We start from the raw sequence: 21,278 nt of genomic DNA, 5'->3' as shown, positions 1-21,278 counted from the left end.
TTAGACGTCTGGGCCACCCGTGACCCCTATAGGGGATGTGGGTGAAGGGTCTTGACATATAACTGTACGAACGCCATTTATAGTGTACGCCATTTATAGTGAGTGCGTAAGTGTGGTTAACGTTGCTTTGAACGCTATGTCAGTTACTGACCCCTATATTGTTATGTATAGCATATAACGGCATGTCAGTTTGATGTTGGAGGAAAGCCAAGTCTGAGGCAGGCTATAGACGGGTAACAGTATTGTTCTCGAGCCACTCTACCACACGTAACCAAATCGTTTCACTCAAAGCAATATATAGACAACACGTGCCTGTAATCCACACCACAATCGTGTCAGCGGCAATGTAAAGGTTCAATTGCCATGGTGCTAACCGTTGTTTGAAACAACCTTTGAACCTTGAACTGAGATCCATAATCTGTTGTCGCGTGATTCAAAACAACACTGCCAGCAGTTACCCAAAGCGTTTCGCAATACAACAGCTGTTACAGCAGTGAATACCACTATGTCATGTTGTTCCCGGATAATAGACTAGTCGATAGAGACAGTGAGACGAGAACCAGACAACGACACCTGCTTTGAAAGTTGATGAAGACGTTGAGGAGTCGTTGGTGGTGACGTGAGCCACTGGTACTGTTGTTGCCGTTGATAACGACATCGCCGAACGCTCCAGCAAGTAACCCACGGTATAAACGAGGCATACTCTGCAGACAGTAGATGTGAGTTTGTGAGTATATAGATACAGATAAATTAAGTGTATTTATTTAAAAGTGAAAGTGATGAGAGAGTTCGAATTAACGCCGCTTTTTACAGTATTCCCGTTATATCATGACGTGCCAGCTTAATGTAGGAGGAAAACCCGAAATGAAGCAGGTCTCAGACGTTTATCAATTTGGTGAAACCCACGAGCACGGGTATGGTGCTGACAAACCTAGAAACATAATCGGGGCGAACCGGGATTCGAACCAACAATCATAGGTTTCTGGGGTGTCCAAGGGACGCAACTCAGATACTAATCGACGTTTGATACGGAATTATATATCGTTGTCGAGGTATATACTGTTCAACGTTTTTTTTTATGTACATATCGTTGTTGACGCATATACTGTTTAACGTTGGTGGGTGTGGTGCAACATAATCAGTGCGAACCGGAATTCGAACCACGACCACAAGCTTCTGGTGTGACTAAGGGACGCAACTCTGCACAGCGAGTCCTGAGAGTGAAAGAGGCAGATGGAGAAATGGGGATGGTTCAAGACTCCTATAGAAAAAGTGGAGTCGTTTAAGAATGACGGATTATGAAATATGGATGATTAATTTTGGAATTTTAAGTGTGTTTTATCATTTCATTTTAGATCTTTTAAGATATATTGTCATTAATTCCACGTAAGGCATAACTACAGTTATAACCAGAGGAATGCAATGATCCTTGAGAGTATTCCGGGTTGTGTCACAATTGCATTAATCGGTGCTCATGCTGTCAGTCACTGGGTTGACAAACAAAACAACAAATTCATACAGAAAACACACACACACACACACACACACACACACACACACACACACACACACACACACACACACACACACACACACACACACACACACACACACACACTCCGACCATGTTATAGTTGATTTAAAATGTTTCCATAATTTTGCATAACAATCTATAAATGTATCACTTTTACCTGTCTATGTATAAATATTGTTCAGAATGGCGAGTGAATTCTGGGAAGAAGGATTTTTGGGCTGGGTAAAGTGTCCTCTGATTACAGAATGTAAGTGCCGTAACAGTACTTATCATTCAGCCGTGACGAGATCACCCGATCAATAACAATACACCGTTATATAAAAAGTCTTTAATAACATCACGTGCAGAAGGGACTATTTTGGGCAATATGTAACAGATATGAGAAATGTGTCGGATGTGTACATAGCGACGTGTAAGCATGACGTGGGAGAACAATCTCGATGTTTGGTAAATCAGCCCTACTAAACATCCACGGTTTGTCAGCACAATGCCCTAGCTGGTGGGTTTCACCAAAGTGGTAAACGCCTGAGACCTGCATCACATGCGTTCCGCCCACATTTAGCTAAAGCGGTGTTTGTGCTGAAATTCTGTTCAAAGCTGCTTGAAACCCAAAGCACTGTCAAATTAACAATGGATGTGAAGTCAGTTTGAACAGTGCAGGTGAGGGAGCCCGTGAAATGATCGACTCGTCGATTCATACACCATGTGACATGACTGATTTCTTTTGAGTCAGCAGATAGTTTATCTGTCATGAGATTAAGTGTAATAACCGTGAAGGTACACCATTTGTTCAATTTCGGAGCAAGGAAGATTCACGACACGGAATTGAATCGGTTAACTGACATGAAGACGAAATATCTACAATCTTATCAAAATCAGATCTCAGTGCCCGCCGCCGCTTCACGAAGATCCGGAGACATCCCATTAGAGGTCACGTCTGAACGACCTTTCCCAAACTTGAAACGACCAACAAGAAGTCAACATTGGCAGATCAGAAAGCAGCTTTCACAAGCTTTACGGCACTAATTTCCAACTGACAATCTTCTTGTTGACAATAAGTAGAATCATTTTTCGTTTTAATTTAAGCTGCTACTGAATAGCAATTTATGTTTTTCCGTAACTTTCAAGAATTACTTCCCCTTAGTGTCACCTGCGGTCCAACACAGTTGGAAACATGAAGAAACTCGGTTGAAGGTAAACACATGTATGACGTGCTATGAGACGCATGAAGCAAAAACACAAACACAATTTCATGTATCCAAGTGATGGCGTAGCAGGAATAAACTTTTGAAACGAATGACTTTAATTCTTTATGTTCTCTCACGAACATAAAGTTTCCAACTTGGTGTAATGCAGTGATCGAAAACTGAACACTATTTACGAAACACGTGTTTTGGAAGATTGTAGTTCGCCATGTCAGACGACGATTCTGTGAACACAAACAGGGATGAATTGAAGCATGTCCGTCGTGGACATGCAGCCCATGTTACTGCTTTGTGTAATAGAGCTTCAAGTGAAATGACAGCCGGTCGTTCCAAACGAAAACTCGGGCAAACACTTGAACAGTTAGAAGCGGCAATAAAATCGTTCACTATTGCACACAAACGTTATATTGACTCGCTTGACACTGAACAAACTCGGTATGAAGAAGAGTGGTTTAATAACAGATTTGATGTGGCAAATGATGTTATTCACCAGATAGCAGTGTATTTAACTCAAACCAGTGTTAAAAGTGTATCAGTTGCTTCCACATTCAACACACAAGTTACTGAAAACAGTGCAGCAATGAAAAGTGAGCAAGTAAAGTTAAAAGTTGTTCATGCTGAGGAAAATGCAAAACTAGTTTCCCAAATTGCTGACTTAAAAGCGGAAAAGGCGAGACAAGAGGCAAGACATCTTAAAGAAGTGGCCGATCTTGAACATCGTATGTACCAAACTATGCTGAACCACAATGAAAATCAAGCTGATCTGCTTGCAACTAAACACTACAGTAAAGCGTACATACAGCAGTGGCTGGATCATACTGATTTAAAACACACAAGTCATTTTAATCCTCATGCAAAGCCATTCTACCAAGAACCCATGACACAACAACTACCACAGTCAAGACTTGAACAAGTGCACATGAAACAGCAGTCTATTGATTTGTGGATAGACGAATTAATCATCGGACAAGAAACCACACCAGTGTTCCTGGATGCACATGAGAATTTGTCACATACACTGATAAAACTTGAAAGTGAACGTTATCTACCAAAGATCGACTTGCCAGTGTTTAATGGTGAAGCTCTTACCTGGCCACGATTTGTTGAGCAATTTTATGTGCAGATACACTGCAGACCTGCCATTACAGACACCAGACGCATGGACATACTTCAATCGCATGTTGATGGTGAAGCCAAACGACTTATTCAAGGACTTGGTTACAGTGGAAGAAACTATGCTTTGGCACTCAAGGAGCTAAAATCTTCATTCGGTCATAGAATAAAAGTATGCAGAGCTTTCATTGATAGCGTGGCCTCAGGAGCACAAATCCCTAGTCATGATCCATCTGCATTGCGTAGACTCTATGTTGCTGTTCGTGACTGTATTGCGACATTGCAGCAACTGAATTACCTGTCTGACCTTAACAGCTCTGACATTGTGTTGAAAGTTACAAGGCGCCTTCCCATCGACAAAGTAACCCGGTGGAATGAGTTTGTTAGAAACATTGTTTCTTTCAGAGACCCGAACCTCACTGATCTGCAGAACTGGTTGAGAGATCGTGTTGAAGCAGACTTCAACCCATATGCCATCCCGATTTTGAGTGAGCCATCACGTGAAGACACAAACAAACGTCGCAAGAATGACACACGGTACACCAAGCCTCAAGAGAAGCGGATTGTCAGAAAGCAATCAACAAAACCACCAACAATCATTGACAATGTAGATACAACACCAAAACAGGCAAAAGCGCCATGTGCATTGTGTGGTGAGTCTCATTACCTGTACAGGTGTCCTATTTTCGCAAACCAGACTGCATCTGAGAGAAGGGACATAATTGTCGATCACAGTTTGTGCTTCAACTGTCTTAAACCATCACATCGAGCAAACAAATGTTTCTCTACTGTGACTTGCCAAGAGAAACATTGTGGTAAAAAACATCACACACTACTGCACAATGTTTTTTCTGAGCCACTGGTGGTTTATAATAAGAAACTGCAGTCATCCAGAGCAAAAGTGTATTTGCAGATTGTTCCTGTTCATGCTTTTGGTCCAAATGGCAGAATAATCAAGACTTTTGCCTTGTTAGACTCAGGAAGTGATGTCACCCTTATTCATAGGGATCTGGTAAAAGATTTAGGTCTCCATGGAGAGAGAAGAAAGCTCAAGGTTAAAACATACAACAGTGTTTCAACTGAAAACTCCCTTAAGGTATCACTTGACATTGAATCAGCTAGTGATCTTGATGCACAGAGAATCCATTTGAAAGAAGCTTGGGCAGTTGATACTAATGCCTTTGATTGCCTTCCTCAGCGCATCAGTGATGAATGGGAACACCTCAAAGACTTGCAATTGCCTGATATTGAACCCACCCAGGTCAACATGTTGATTGGTGTTGATGTCCCTGAAGCACACCTTCAACTTGACATGATACAAGGACTTGAAAATCAACCCGTTGCAGTCAAAACCCTGCTGGGGTGGACAGTCATGGGAATAGCCCACAGTGATGATGAACTGTATCATGAAACTCAAGCTAGAATTAACCTCACAATTACTCGTGATCAACATTTGAGTGATCAGCTTGAAGACTTCTGGAAAACAGAATCTTTTGGCATTTCACACAACAAGACAAAGCCCTATTCAACTGAAGATGAAAAGGCACAATACATCCTTGAAACAACGACTCAACTTATTGAAGGACACTATCAAATTGGCATGCTGTGGCGTGATAAATCATCATTGCCAAACAACTTGAAAGCAGCTCAAAGAAGACTCAAAATCTTAACCAAGCGCATTGTGAGAGACTCTGAATTTGGTGTTCTTTATAGCAAAACTCTCAACGATTATGTGTCAAAGGATCAAGCAGAGAAACTCTTGGCTCAAGAAATTGACAATTCATCATGTCGGACCTGGTACTTACCTCATCACGGTGTGATGAATCCTAATAAGCCAGGGAAGGTGAGAGTTGTGTTCGACGCTGCGGCTTCATACTTGGGCACATCTCTGAATGACAAATTAATGACTGGTCCTGATCTCGTCAACAGTTTGTTTGGCATTCTCCAGCAATTCAGACTTTTTGAAGTTGCGATAGCTGCTGATATAGAAGGTATGTACCATCAAGTGGGGGTCCCTAAAGAGGACTCTGAAGCACTCAGATTTCTATGGAAATCAGATCTCAAGACTCCTGGTCCTCCGGATGTGTACAGGATGAAAGTACATGTGTTTGGAGCAGCTGACTCATCCTCTTGTGCAAACTACGCTGTGAAGCGCACAGCTAAGGACAATGCTGACCTATTTGAGCAGTCAGTGATCGATACAGCCCTCAATGATTTCTATGTTGATGATCTTTTAAAATCAGTTGAGACTGAAACTACTGCAGTGCAGCTGATCCAAGACATTACATACCTCATGAAAATGGGTGGATTTCACCTCCACAAGTGGATTTCGAATTCAGAAGTTGTGATGAAATCAGTTCCTGAAAGTGAAAGAGCTGTTAGCTCAAAGAGTCTTGATCTTAATGAAATATCCACTATCAGAGCCCTTGGACTAAAATGGAATATTGTCTCCGACACTTTTGTGTTTGATCCAAGAATTCACAACAGTGCCAGAACAAAGAGAGGTTTGATAAGCATGGTGAGCTCCATCTTTGATCCTTGTGGGTATTTGGCTCCATACACAGTTCGCGCAAAGTGTCTCATACAAGACTTATGGAAGCTAGGTCTTGATTGGGATGATGACTTACCACTAGAAATTCAATCAAGATGGAATGTCTGGCTGGAAGAAATTCAAGACTTGTCATCATTCAACCTGTGCAGGCATCACCAGGGCTTTTCATCAAAATCTAGTCTCATTGAAGTTCATCTGTTCGCGGATGCCTCCGAGAAAAGCTTTGGAGCATGTGCATACATGCGCTACAAATCTTACCCTGACCAGGATGAAGTGACTTGTTCATTCCTGGCTGCAAAGACGCGCGTGTCCCCCCTAAAGCCTGCATTGACAATTCCAAGGCTGGAACTGCAAGGTGCAGTATTAGCGGTTAGACTTTGGCTTTCTCTCAAAGAAGAATTGATGGTCCCTGTCCAGAGAATTCAGTTTTGGACTGACTCAAATACAGTGTTACAATATTTGAACAATTCCAACAAGCGATTCAAGCCTTTCGTCGCTAACAGGATAGCAGAAATCCACGATTCCACAAAACCTCAACAATGGCGTCATGTCCCATCAGATATCAATCCGGCTGATCACTGTACTCGCGGACTTCAAGCAAAACAGCGCACAGAAACACATCCATGGCTACGGGGTCCAGAGTTCTTATGGAAAAGTGAAGACACATGGCCAAAACTGTCAAACCCTGTGGATATGCTCAGTGATGATCTTGAAGTGAAGAAGAGTATGTTCAAGACCACTAGAAATGCATCATCTGAAATCAATCTGAATCAAAGACATTTGACTGAACCACAAATCACAAATTTGTTGAATCCAGCTGACTATTCTACATGGCAAAGACTGTGTCGCATTTCAGCTTGGGTTCTCAGAGCAGCCAGAAACTTTCTGTCGAAACTCAGGCATCTTGACCTCAAACCTGTAACAGATGAAAGTCTGACAGTGAGTGAATGTGAGGAAGCGTTGCTCGCCTGGGTTCAAGAAGCACAAAAGGATGCATTTCAAGGTGAGATTTATTGTGCTCAATCCGGAAACGAAATATCTCCAAAATCATCTCTGATAACACTATCACCATTCTATGATGGACGACATCTCAGAGTGGGAGGACGACTTCGAAAAGCTACTATTCCAAGAGAAGCGAAGTATCAACTCCTCCTTCCAGATTATCACCCAGTCACACAGCTACTGATGAATAAAACTCATAAGGAAAATGCTCACTGTGGTACTGAACACATTATAGCTACAGTAAGACAGCGATTCTGGCCTCTTCATGCAAGAAAGTTAGCAAAGCGTGCTGTCAGAAGTTGTCAAGAGTGTAGGAAGCGTTCCGTGAATCCAGTTGCACCCAAGATGGCAGACCTTCCATCATGTCGTGTAAGCCTTACCGATGGAGTATTCTCTCATACTGGAGTGGACTACTTTGGCCCGATTTTGGTAAAGTTCAAGCGAAGCACAATGAAAAGGTGGGGATGTTTGTTTACTTGTCTGTCTGTAAGGGCAGTACATATTGAGGTTGCTGATTCATTGGAAACAGATGATTTTCTTCTCGCCCTCAGAAACTTTATCGGGCGTCGTGGAAACCCTCAACATTTGTATAGCGATAACGGTACAAACTTTCATGGAGCAGACAACGAACTCCGTCAGTGCCTTCACAATCTCAAACAAGCCAAAATCAGTGACTTCCTGTGTGTGCGAGGTATTCAGTGGCACTTTAATCCACCGCTTAGTCCGCACTTTGGTGGTGCATGGGAACGACTGGTGAGATCTGTAAAAACAGCCTTAAATTGTGTTTTGAAAGGAACCCTTGTTCATGAATCTGTGCTTCGCACATCTCTGATTGAAGTCGAAGCAATGCTGAACAGTCGACCTTTGACTTACAACAGTGCAAACCCAAACGACTTCACCGCCTTGACACCGAACCATTTTTTGCTCGGCAGATCTAACCCATTCCAACCAGTTGATGTGTTCCAGGACAAAGAGATGTGCAGCAGAAAAAGATGGCGCCAAGCCCAAGTCCTTGCAGATCATCTGAATCGCCGATGGATGAGAGAGTACTTACCTAACTTGACAGTAAGGCATCGCTGGAGAGTTGGTGGTTGCAGAATATCGGTCGGTGATCTTGTTCTGATAGTTGATGACTCTAAACCCAGAGGTCAGTGGGAAATGGGAAGAATAATTGACATTCTGCCTGGTGATGATAGTGAAGTGAGAACTGTGAGAGTGAAAACTCCCAAGGGTGAATACACAAGACCTGCTGTGAAAGTGTGTGTTCTTGAATAGACAGTGTAGATGTGATCTCCAATCATCTATCATTGACTTACCTGTTTATCAGGTACATAGACTGTGACGTTTAACTCTGTCAGGTGGGGTGGGGTTTTGTTGACAATAAGTAGAATCATTTTTCGTTTTAATTTAAGCTGCTACTGAATAGCAATTTATGTTTTTCCGTAACTTTCAAGAATTACTTCCCCTTAGTGTCACCTGCGGTCCAACACAGTTGGAAACATGAAGAAACTCGGTTTAAAGGTAAACACATGTATGACGTGCTATGAGACGCATGAAGCAAAAACACAAACACAATTTCATGTATCCAAGTGATGGCGTAGCAGGAATAAACTTTTGAAACGAATGACTTTAATTCTTTATGTTCTCTCACGAACACTTCTTGAAACAAACTTTGAAAGCGGTAGCGAGAACTAGGATCTAATTTTAATCAGACTGACCACTTGGTCCAATCTGAGGACAATTTACAACACGAAGGTCAAGGTCGTAAGTATAGCGGCGATGACTGTTGTGATGATATTTTCATCGTAATGTTTTGTTTATCAATAATGCTCTGAACCTTTATGTGAGGCCAAGATGCTAGCAATACAACAAATCAAAAGTCTCTATTCTCTCTCTATTGTGAGTGAGTGAGTTTTTTAACAGCATTCCAGTTATATCACGGCATGTCGGCTTAATGTGGGAGGAAAGCCCGAAGTGATGCAGGTCTCAGACGTTTACCTCTTCAGTGAAACCCACAAGCACGGGTATGGTGCTGACAAACATAGAAACATTATCGGGGCGAACCGGGACTCCAATCTTTATTTCACATACTGAAGAGGCCACAGGCCTATAGTACAATTTGAAGAATATACAATTTTATACAATTTATGTACATATCTCACCAAATCACCTCACGTCATTCTACCTCGCATCTCAACGCAGTCACATAATTTCACACATACAGTACAATGCCATACCCTGTAATTACATAATTTCTATTTTACCATATCACAACTTGTTATATCATACAACATATTTTATAACATCATATCATATTGTATCATTATTATAAGATCATACTATATAGTATTATTTCATATACCATTATCATATCATAACATACCATACATACCATCGTACCATATATCACCCCTATATAATATCACATTTCAACATGTCATATCACACAACACATTTGCAATTTCATAGCTTGTCCCATCATATCTTATCATATCATACCATATAATGCCATGTCATTCCATGCCAATTTATTTCATATAAATCAATCAATATTTATTCAACACTGGAAGACCGCAAGCCATAAAATATGTACACTAAAAAAAACAGTATTTACACAATTTCTATTATACACATAACATGTTGCATCATATCCCCTCATGTTTCATATCACACCACAACACTTATCATATCATATCACATCATGTCATGTCACATCATATCATTTCATATACATATAACTATACTAAACCATTTGTAATATCACATCCCACAAGATCATATGACAGCCTAGTAGTTTAATACCATTTCTAACTCTTTTGTTTGTAGTTTATTCATAAGGCAAATATCTATAAAAATGTACTTAATGTATATACACAATAGTTTCCTAGTACCAAGCAGCTAAGATTATTCTTTCATAAGGTTCTGTCGGTATAAAGAGGCATAATATATGTACATGGAAACATTTTGTAAGATACTTCTTTTTCTGTTTGACAGCAGTGTAACAAATTTAATAATATTAGGGTACCTGTAATAATAAGCTTGCAGGTATTTTTCTCTAAGGTGTAAATACACTGGACATCCAAGTAAGAAATGAAATTCATCTTCTACTAAGTTTAAACTACATAGATTACAGATTCTTTCTTCACGAGGAATGTTTACATAGCGCCCTGTTTCTATTAAAAGGTCGTGAGAAGAACATCTAAAACGTGAAAGAGCCGTTCGAAATTTTTTAACATTAACTTTTGATAAATAATCTTCCATAATTATTTCTGATTTAAACATTTTGTAATAAAAGCACTTGTTTGTTAGAGTCAGTGATGCTGTCCAAGATTGTAAATAAATATCCTTTAATCTCTGGGTTAATGAAAGTATAAACATTGATTTGGAAATCACATTTTGGATTTGCCAAATATCACCAAAGCCACAACTGAAAAGTAATTCTCTAACACCTGTAACCCAGTTTCTTTTCCCATTATTATCATAAACTATCATCATATTATAACACTTTTTTGGCAATCTATATGAGGGCATGTCGAAGTGATGCAGGTCTCAGACGTTTACCACTTCGGTGAAGCACGGATGAGGTGCTAACAACCTAGAATCATAATCGGGGCGAACCGGGATTCAAACTCACAATCATAGGTTTCTGGCGTACCCAAGGGACGCAACTCTGGACAGCGAATCGTGTCGCCTTAGAAGACTGGGCCACCCGTGACCCCCTCTCTTGTGAACGTATTTGTTCGCAAATCCTGCGATGGATCAGGCAACTACAAACCTCACGGACTTGACCTATATAATACATGTACTATAATTATCATTATAGCTATCACGCCCACGACGGGATTATCACGCCCACGACGGGATTATCACGCCCGTTGTAAGGTGACGTCATATTTATGTTCAATAGTGACGTCATCTGTTTTGTTCTTTGACGTTTCCATATTTGCTAAAGTGGGTCATTGACATTCGTTCGTTGATTGAAGTAAATGTTTCAAAGCCGATATTATTGTTAACTTATATTTGATAAATTCTATCCTTTTCAGATATAATAACGGTAACGCTATTTTTCAGGGCATTATCATTGGCAGAAGATCTCGGTCTTTTCAACTGCCCTCCTTCAACGTACAGTTAATGGAAGACCTATCCTTTCTGTACATGATAATGCCCTGAAAATAGCGTTACCCTAATATTAATAATGCAGTATTGCGATGCATATGTGGTGTGTCTATGCATCTATGGTGTTTTGTGAAATATCTGAAGTAGATTCTCTGTCTAGGAATAGAGAAGATGTTGTCGAGTCCGTTGCACAGTTCCGACGCCACCTGAATGGCTACCTGGTTCCAAAAATAGTGCCCAAACACGTGATGTCAACAAACACTTTCTATAACGGTGTGTTGTTAGTAAATGGGTTAGCTCGGTCTGCCTTTATAATACAGTACCACAAACCGTTTAAACATATGACAATATCCTATAATTTCTTATAGGTTAACAAAAACACCGGCGCAATAACGCCCTGCAACGTCAGGGGTCATCGAGTGTGCATTAGAAGCTCCTCTGTGATCTCTTCACTGGTGAGTAAGAAATATAGTTGCTAAACACTCCCCGCTAGATACCGTTTTTATTACGCATGTACAGTAAAGTGCGGTTATAACAAACTCAAAGGGGATCACTGATTTTAGTTCGATATAACCGTAGTTCGTTGTAAGCGTATATACAGCATATACACGGCACAAAATGTGTTCGTTAAATCCGTCAGTCCCTTCAAAGCGCGTTCGTTATAAAAATGGTTTTCAAACGTATTCAGCGAAGGGTAGCGAGTTGTGATTAAAACGGTATCTAACGGAGACGAGTGTGTTGTTGTTGTTGTTGCATTACGTGTTTAAGAGGCCGCCTTCTGCCATAGCAACTTCAGCTGACCTGTCCCTCTTTGGGACTCCTGTGTGTGAGTTGGGTACACATATCTATTGTGAGTTTGGTATTCACAGAATTTCTGTTGATATGACTTCTATTTTCGTATGTTGATATAGTTTCATTTTTTATCTTTGGCTGTTCTGTTTATATTCGTTCGAGTAGCTGTCCATCTCTCAGTTTAGTTTGGTTGGCCTTCGCTATAGCATCTCTTGGTTTTAGAAGATCTACGACAGACACCGAATCTAACAGCAATTCTTGTTGTAAGGACGAGTGTTGTGATGAATTTGTTCTCACTTAAAGTATTTCCTGGTGTGGTTGAATTATCAAGGTTTGCAAAATATTATCTAATTTACTTTTTCCAAACGCCATGATACACATCGCCTGAACTCATAACGAAATCAAAGCAATGCCACAGAAACTATCAATATAATGCCACATACTATCAATATATTGCCACATACTATCAATATAATGCCACATACTATCAATGTAATGCCACATACTATCAATATAATGCCACATACTGTCAGTATAATGCTATATACCATCAAAATAGTGCCACAGAAACTATCAATATAATGCTACATAATATCAACGTAATGCCACATACTATCAATATAATGCCACATACTATCAGTATAATGCTATATACCATCAAAATAGTGCCACAGAAACTATCAATATAATGCTACATAATATCAATGTAATGCCACATACTATCAATATAATGCCACATACTATCAATATAATGCTATATACCATCAAAATAGTGCCACAGAAACTATCAATATAATGCTATATACCATCAAAATAATGCCACATACTATCAATATAATGCCACATACTATCAATATAATGCTATATACCATCAAAATAGTGCCACAGAAACTATCAATATAATGCTATATACCATCAAAATAATGCCACATACTATCAATATAATGCCACATACTATCAATATAATGCTATATACCATCAAAATAGTGCCACAGAAACTATCAATATAATGCTATATACTATCAATATAATGCCACATACTATCAATATATTGCCACATCCTAACAATATAATGCCACATACTATCAATAAAATCCCACATACTATCAATATAATGCCACAGAAACTATCAATATAATGCCACATACTATCAATATTATGCCACATACTATCAATATAATGCATCATACTATCAATATAATGCCAAATACTCTCAATATAATGCCACAGGTTAGTTTACAGTTGAATCGCATTCATCAAGCACGGTGGTTCCTGCTAATTTGATTAATATGCAGTTTTATACTCGAGATTAATGAGGTGGGGAAGAAGTGATCAAAGGGCGACAATCTAGTCCGTCGAACGATGCAATGGCCAGAAAAATGACATCAGTATCAACTGTTCAAAGCAAAACCCTGTCATGACCCTGTCTGGCACCACTGACATGTGCACAAAGAATCTTGTGTCAGCTTCTTCATGTGAACACTGATGCAGATCATTGACGACATAGGACCTTTGAACCTGCTTACCACAAGTGGTTGTTATTTGTTTATCCCCACGTCCCCGTGATCCAGTCCCCACCTCCCCGTGATCCAGTCCCCACGTCCCCGTGATCCAGTCCCCACGTCCCCGTGATCCAGTCCCCACATCCCCGTGATCCAGTCCCCACATCCTCGTGATCCAGTCCCCACATCCTCATGATCCAGTCCCCACATCCTCATGATACTAATCCCCATATGCTCATGATCTAATCCCCATACCCTCAGGATCTAATCCCCACATGCTCATAATCTAATCCCTAAATCCTCATGATCTAATCCAAAAATCCTCATGATCTACATTTTACACAAACATGCACCTTTCTTGAATTCCTCCTCCACTGTAGGATGTTTCGATGCTATTCATGTCACGCAAATGCACTGGAAGCCAGTGGACACAATCAACATGGTCAAGTAAAAATCCCATGGAATTAGCTTTGCGAGTGAGCACTTATACACGTCAAAGTCAACTTCAACTTGTTGACTAGGATTTGAACCGAGGACTTTCTTGTGTTTTGTCACCTCTCCGTGTGCTAGGATATGGAATTATTGCTGTTGACAAACCTGATGTGTCTTCCCTGTAAGCTTTTGACATCAATATGAAGAGACATGGGGCTGTGATGTCATGCAGGTGTCTTGTTCCGGATATATTTGAATCTTTCCAAAAGCAATCAATTGTTCTTGGAGAAGCAAACTTTGCTTCAGAAAATGCAAATTTCCATGCACTTTCACCAAGCCAGTCCCCAGCTGTGCTCAGTGCTGCTATTCCTAGATGAAGGCCACTGAGCATCATGACAACGTGATCTTCACATACCTATCAGGCTATTCCCATGGTACTTGTTTTGCTGTTTGAAACAAGGTTTGATCAGATGCAACAATTGGGATCTGTTCTGCATTGACATGGTATACAGCTTTGTGTGTTCGTTTGTCGTTTAACGCCGCATTCAGAAATATTCCAGCTCTCTGATATATATATTTTCCAAATCTTTTCAAGTGGTTTGATGCACTTCGCGAGGTGAGACCCGTCTTTACTGTGCGTCACCTTTTTGTTTAAAGCAAATGCAAGTGATATGAGATGTGGAATCTGATTGGTCAATAGGAAGGACATAGAAGGGACATAACTCGTAATAGCCAGTGGTGGCGCGAAGATCGAGCCACGAAATTCCAGCCTAGTTCGGGTGGAAACAGTACTTGTACAGTCAATTCACCCCCTTGCCTCACGAAGATGGTATGTATATACATGATAATCATAGAAGTATGAACATGCAGTTTCAGTGAATTATCTCACATATTAGAACAAATCACTTATTAAAGGTGATCGATTCCTACCTGAACTATGGACTACATAGAGGGTTCATCATATCCATGGCTTCAACAGAAGGCACATCAACTTACTTATTCCAAAGTGCACAGTCCACCTTATGTCTGTCACGAAAGGGCTGGTAATGTGGACAGAGAGACAGTAAGTCATACTGATATGCAGAAAATGAAAGACATGCCTGCCTATGTAACGTTGGGTTATTACGTTTCAAAATGTTCATTTTCCACAATATATGTAGGTTGTGGATCATGTTCGTACAAGATATATTGTATCTACAATATCTATACAACCTACAACGGTGTCAATTTTCATGCTTTTTCAACTCAAAGTGCACACTTTTTCACATTTAAAATACTTTTTCTTACACTAGTTATTTTTTTTTAAATGAAAAAAAAAATTACAATAAAACCAGAAAATGTTTTTTTTAAACAAATATTAAGGTATTTGCAAACGAATTTTTATTTTAATTTTTTAGTCAATAACTAGGGCCTAAAACTAGTGTCTGGTGGCCGTCTTTGGCCGTCTTTGTTAATGGTCCCATATCCATAAATGATGGTGACACCAATATCTACAATCATTGCAAACTTCATCCTTTTTATCATGAAGTGCACAACTGACACAATCTTTATCACGAAGCGGCTGCACAATGAGTGAGTGAGTGAGTTGGGTTTAACGCCGCTTTTAACAGTATTCCAGTTATATCACGGCGTGTCAGCTTAATGTGGGAGGAAAGCCCGAAGTGATGCAGGTTTTAGACGTTTACAACTTCAGTGAAACCCACGAGCACGGGTATGGTGCTGACAAACCTAGAAACATAATCGAGGCGAACCGGGATTCGAACCCACAATCATAGGTTTCTGGCGTGACCAAGGGACGCAACTCTGCACAGCGAATCGCGGCGCCTTAGACGACTGGGCCACCCGTGCCCCCGGCTGCACAATGAAGCTGCAATGGCAACCCAAACGACTCCGTCCACCAGAACGTTTAGGAACCGTGGGAGAGCAGCAGGAATGGCGTCAAAAGGAGTGATCAAACGGAACCCATTGGCTGATCACCATCATAGCTTCCGTGTGGCATTGTGTTTAGCACGGTTTGGAATCTGAGAACCTGGCGGAAAATCCATGGGTCGGGCGAGCAGGTTCCAACTCCCTGATACAGATGGATTACTGAGGCTGTGGGGGTACAGGGGCGTCAGGCCGACTGTCCCTTATGGGGGAGGCTAGCTAATGATTTTGGGGTGTATCTCGCACCATCGCAAGCTGGACCGATCAGCCCCTTCAACAGATCCGGCGTGTTACTGGATGGGCGCAATAGTGGAGGCCGTGATCCGGGCATGTGGAGAGTTTACTCGCAACTGAACCTTTGAACTTTCAGTCTCATCTAGAGACTCAAATAGACATGTTTATCCAGAAATATATCTGGATAAAATCAAATCGGAGTGAGTGAGTGGGTGAGTTTGGTTTAACGCCGCTTTAAACAGTATTCCAGTTATATCACGGTGTGTCAGCTTAATGTGGGAGGAAAGCCTGAAGTGATGCAGGTCTTAGACGTTTACCACTTCGGTGAAACCCACGAGCACGGGTATGGTGCTGACAAATCTAGAAACATAATCGGGGCGAACCGGGATTCGAACCCACAATCATAGGTTTCTGGCGTGCCCAAGGGACGCAACTCTGCACAGCGAATCGCGGCACCTTAGATGACTGGACACCCGTGCCCCCAAATCAAATCTGAAATCGTTGTATGAACTCTGCTACAGCACATTTAAAAGGGATGTTGTTTCGGGGTGAAAACATCACCGGTGGTTTGTTTTACAATATCGTAGGCTCAACTGACAATGGTGGCGGTTGGGTAATTTCATCCCAGCACTTGTCTAATTAGTCACTGAAACATTCCGAGGGTGCGAAATGTATTAATGCATAACCATTAGCGAATAACACCAAATAACTAAGATGGCACCCGTTGCTATGGTTACTAATACATGACATGACTTAAATTTTTCCTTAATACCACACTGTGAGCTGATGAATACCAATCTGTGAACTGATGAATACCAATCTGTGACAAGTCATGCCTGATTTGCCTCAGAGATTTCATTATGTGCCTTATTATACAAGTGTCTTCATGTTGAGAGTCGGTGCATCGCATATGTCCTACAAACACACTTCGGTTGAACGAATATACATTGTTAGTTTCGATTGATACTCGTAATATCAACATAAAACCTATAAAATTTCATGTAAATAGATTGAAGGATAAGACAATCTGCGGACTGACACACATATACACACAATTCATATACACCTGTCATTACGTTAATGTGTTCGTCAATGTTTGTGTTAATGCGTGTGTCATTACGTTAATGTGTCTGTCAATGTGTGTGTTAATGCTGGTGTCATTACGTTAATGTGTTCGTCAATGTTTGTGTTAATGCGTGTGTCATTACGTTAAAGTGTGCGTCAATGTGTGTGTTAATGCGGGTGTCATTACGTTAATGTGTCCGTCAATGTGCCTGTTAATGCGTGTGTCATTACGTTAATGCGTCCGTCAATGTGCATGTTAATGCGTGTGTCATTACGTTAATGTGTCCGTCAATGTGTGTGTTAATGCAGGTGTCATTACGTTAATGTGTCCGTCAATGTGTGTGTTAATGCGTGTGTCATTACGTTAATGTGTCCATCAATGTGTGTTAATGCGTGTGTCATTACGTTAATGTGTTCGTCAGTGTTCGCGTTGACGTGTGTTATTACGTTAATGTGTTCGTCAATGTTCGCGTTGACGTGTGTTATTACGTTAATGTGTTCGTCAATGTGTGTGTGTGTCATAACGTTAATGCGTTCGTCAATGTGCATTTTAATCCGTGTGTCATTACGTTAATGCGTCCGTCAAAGTGCATGTTAATGTGTGTGTCATTACGTTAATGTGTTCGTCAATATGCGTGTGTCATAACGTTAATCTGTGCATCAATGTGCATGTTAATTCGTGTGTCATTACGTTAATGTGTGCGTCAGTGGGCGTGTTAATGCGTGTGTCATTACGTTAATGTGTGCGTCAATAGGCGTGTTAATGCGTGTGTCATTACGTTAATCTGTGCGTCAATGTGCATGTTAATTCGTGTGTCATTACGTTAATGTGTGCGTCAATGGGCGTGTTAATTCGTGTGTCACTACGTTAAGTGTTTAATTGCATATTAGCGCTGACTGCATATTCCCTTACCTATCATTGGAAAGATACAACCCAATAACAATACGAATGTATAAAATATGCATGAAAAACATACACAAAGCCTTTTGTTACATGTATTTCAAGTTGCATCTTCCTTTACTTGATACACTTCCAGTGAATGCAAGTTTGTGTAGCAATGTTCTTGTTGTACATGACAAACTGACCCGGGGTAGAATAGGTCTTAAGCAACCTATGCTTGCCGTAAAAGGCGACTATGCTTGTCGTAAGAGGCGACTAACGGGATGGGGTTGCAGGCTCACTGAAGTGGTTTGTGCATGTCATCGATCTCAATTGAGTGGATCGATGCATATGATGTCAATTACTGAATTGTCTGGTCCAGACTCGATTATTTACTGTCGTCTGGAATATTGGAATATCTGGAATACTGCTGAGCGCCTCGTTAAACAAAGACACAAGCAAACATGACAAACTCGACCTTCCTTAAACCAGCCATTGTGATGACCCATGCTGATTTTGAAAATTATATTCTTTCTACCCTTCTACACCTTAGTTTGTATCGATATTCGTCTTCAATTTATTTTCTCTCTACATACTTCTTTAACATACAGTCATATATAATCCCTTGGTTGTTGCAGTTTAAATAACTAACCACTGTTTGATCTTAGGTCAAGTTAATCCATGTCATTTATCCTGGCTGGTCATAAGACGAATTAATCCTCTTCGGCTCTTAACCTCTTAAACCTGTACAATAAACATGCTAAGAACACAACGCCCTCATCCTTGAACCTGTACAACAAACATGCTAAGTACACAACGCCCTCATCCGTGAACCTGTACAATAAACATGCACAGTACACAAGGCCCTCATCCTTGAACCTGTACAATAAACATGCACAGTACACAACGTCTTCATCCTTGAACCTGTACAATAAACATGCACAGTACACAACGCCCTCATCCTTGAACCTGTACAATAAATATGTACAGTACACAACGCTCTCATCCTTGAACCTGTACAATAAACATGCACAGTACACAAGGCCCTCATCCTTGAACCTGTACAATAAACATGTACAGAACACAAGGCCCTCATCCTTGAACCTGAACAATAAACATGCACAATACACAACGCCCTCATCCGTGAAACTGTACAATAAACATGCACAGTACACAACGCCCTCATCCGTGAACCTGTACAATCAACATGCACAGTACACAAGGCCCTCATCCGTGAACCTGTACCATAAACATGTACAGAACACAAGGCCCTCATCCTTGAACCTGTACAATCAACATGCACAATACACAACGCCCTCATCCGTGAAACTGTACAATAAACATGCACAGTACACAACGCCCTCATCCGTGAACCTGTACAATCAACATGCACAGTACACAAGGCCCTCATCCGTGAACCTGTACCATAAACATGCACAGTACACAACGTCTTCATCCTTGAACCTGTACAATCAACATGCACACATTGTGCGTGCGAGCGTGCGTGCGTGCCTTTGTCTGTTGGTGCGTGAGTGCCTTTGTGTGTTGTGCTTGCGTGCCTTTGTGTGTTAGGTAGGTAGGTAGGTAGGTAGGTAGGTAGGTAGGTAGGTAGGTAGGTAGGTAGGTAGGTAGGTAGGTAGGTAGGTAGGTAGGTAGGTAGGTGTATAATTGCATTGAGAGACATGACAATCGGGAATAAGTTAAGGATTGATATTGTTAGTGTGAGGGGGAGGGGTGGGGGGTCATTGCTTGCTTGTTTATAGCTAAGACAACAAGTAACAACAAAACACGAAAAGCTCTGCATTATTCATGTTCTAAAATTAAGAGACATCTACCAATATTAATCATAGCAATGTATATTCTAATACAACTTATATGAATCATGTGTGGTGAATCACTTCCAATAACAGTGGTACATTGTTAGCCAATGAAAGTCCGTGTATGTCCATGTATTTCACTGCAAGTCAATCTTGGGCAGCTCGTCTCTGTTACTATTCGGTGTGGAGTAATGTTTCTAAGTGGCAATCAGCGCCGAGGCTTCTATATTCGAAGTTAAGAGCGTGAGCGAAGTATATCTAATATCTGTGTCTCGAAAATGAAGAAATCGGGCAGTTTCGAATGGAAATGAAAGAGTACACGCAATTATATTGTTGTGGATAAATAATATAACCTGTCATTTAGTGTCATCTACACTAAAAGAAGGAGTACATCGGAAGGGACAGTAGTGTTCTGTGTGAGTTTTCCTTTCTAAAGATCAAATTTCCGAATCGAGTTGGCAAACAAATGAAACCGCATCTTTCTAGAAAGCTGCTTGGCCTAACAACCAACACATTCTTTTTTAAAAGGTCGCTTATGTCTTCCTTCCATCGATGTTTTTTAACGCGGGGAGGTATCGTATCAAAGCAAACGATCTGATTGTAATGGGAATGTCAGATAATAATACTTTGGTCTGAAACAAAATGTACTTGAACCCTCGAAATCTATACCCCAGAACATGAATGAAACGCCATATTAAATGCAAACACGTATATGATTATCTTTTGGATGGACGATGCATATATTTACAGTTACATGTATTGATAAAAAAATTCATTGTCTATATCATAGACTAAAGCTTAGTCTCTGAATATATTTAAATTAAATTGTAAGCATCCCCAGTGAAATTGTGGAAAATCTATACTTGCTTAATTGAGGGCTTTTGCATGACAGAAAGGGATGGCGGAAGGGAAAATAATATGGTCCAGGGACTGTGAGACAGGCTATCTATATCATGAGGATTCCTCCTATTTCCATTATTTCTATATTCCAGAATATGACCATTCTCCATGACAAGTTAGTTCTGTATTTGGTCTTAGTAATGACAGAGATTATACAGAAAAACACTCGACCCGTGAAGATTCCGGGGTAGAATAGATCTTCAGCAACC

At 40.6% G+C, this 21,278-nt stretch overlaps 2 protein-coding genes across 4 annotated transcripts in view; both read left to right on the top strand.

Moving 5' to 3' along the window:
* The first annotated feature begins 441 nt into the window (after window positions 1–441).
* The window catches only part of LOC139468664 (uncharacterized), a 28,072-nt gene continuing 7,235 nt past the window's right edge, over window positions 442–21,278 (top strand). Inside the window, exons 1-2 of one of the 3 annotated variants that reach the window (XM_071250789.1) lie at window positions 443–719; window positions 11,890–11,976. The gene's annotated coding sequence lies outside the window, so the exon portion shown is untranslated. Of the gene's footprint in view, window positions 728–11,889; window positions 11,977–21,278 lie in introns of all 3 variants that reach the window. The other 2 variants (XM_071250788.1, XM_071250790.1) reach the window with 2 other exon arrangements.
* Window positions 1,718–8,463, top strand: LOC139469664 (uncharacterized). Its single transcript, XM_071251896.1, has 5 exons — window positions 1,718–1,756; window positions 4,139–4,417; window positions 5,051–7,127; window positions 7,260–7,406; window positions 8,372–8,463. Exons 1-5 carry the CDS (start codon window positions 1,718–1,720, stop codon window positions 8,461–8,463), a joined length of 2,634 nt encoding a protein of 877 aa, XP_071107997.1.

The sequence above is a fragment of the Haliotis cracherodii genome, unplaced genomic scaffold (assembly GCF_022045235.1).
Source record: "Haliotis cracherodii isolate W230 unplaced genomic scaffold, xgHalCrac1.p SCAF_2, whole genome shotgun sequence".
NCBI classification, from domain to species: Eukaryota; Metazoa; Mollusca; class Gastropoda; order Lepetellida; family Haliotidae; genus Haliotis; species Haliotis cracherodii.
This window is presented reverse-complemented; position numbering and strand designations above follow the sequence as displayed.

Coding starts and splice junctions, on each gene's coding strand:
- LOC139469664 (XM_071251896.1), top strand. CDS start 1,718: ATGGCGAGTGAATTCTGGGAAGAAGGATTTTTGGGCTGG. Junction 4,418..5,050: donor AGCCTCAAGAGAAGCGGATT/GTCAGAAAGCAA, acceptor TGCCTTCCTCAG/CGCATCAGTGATGAATGGGA. Junction 7,128..7,259: donor TGATCTTGAAGTGAAGAAGA/GTATGTTCAAGA, acceptor GTCGCATTTCAG/CTTGGGTTCTCAGAGCAGCC.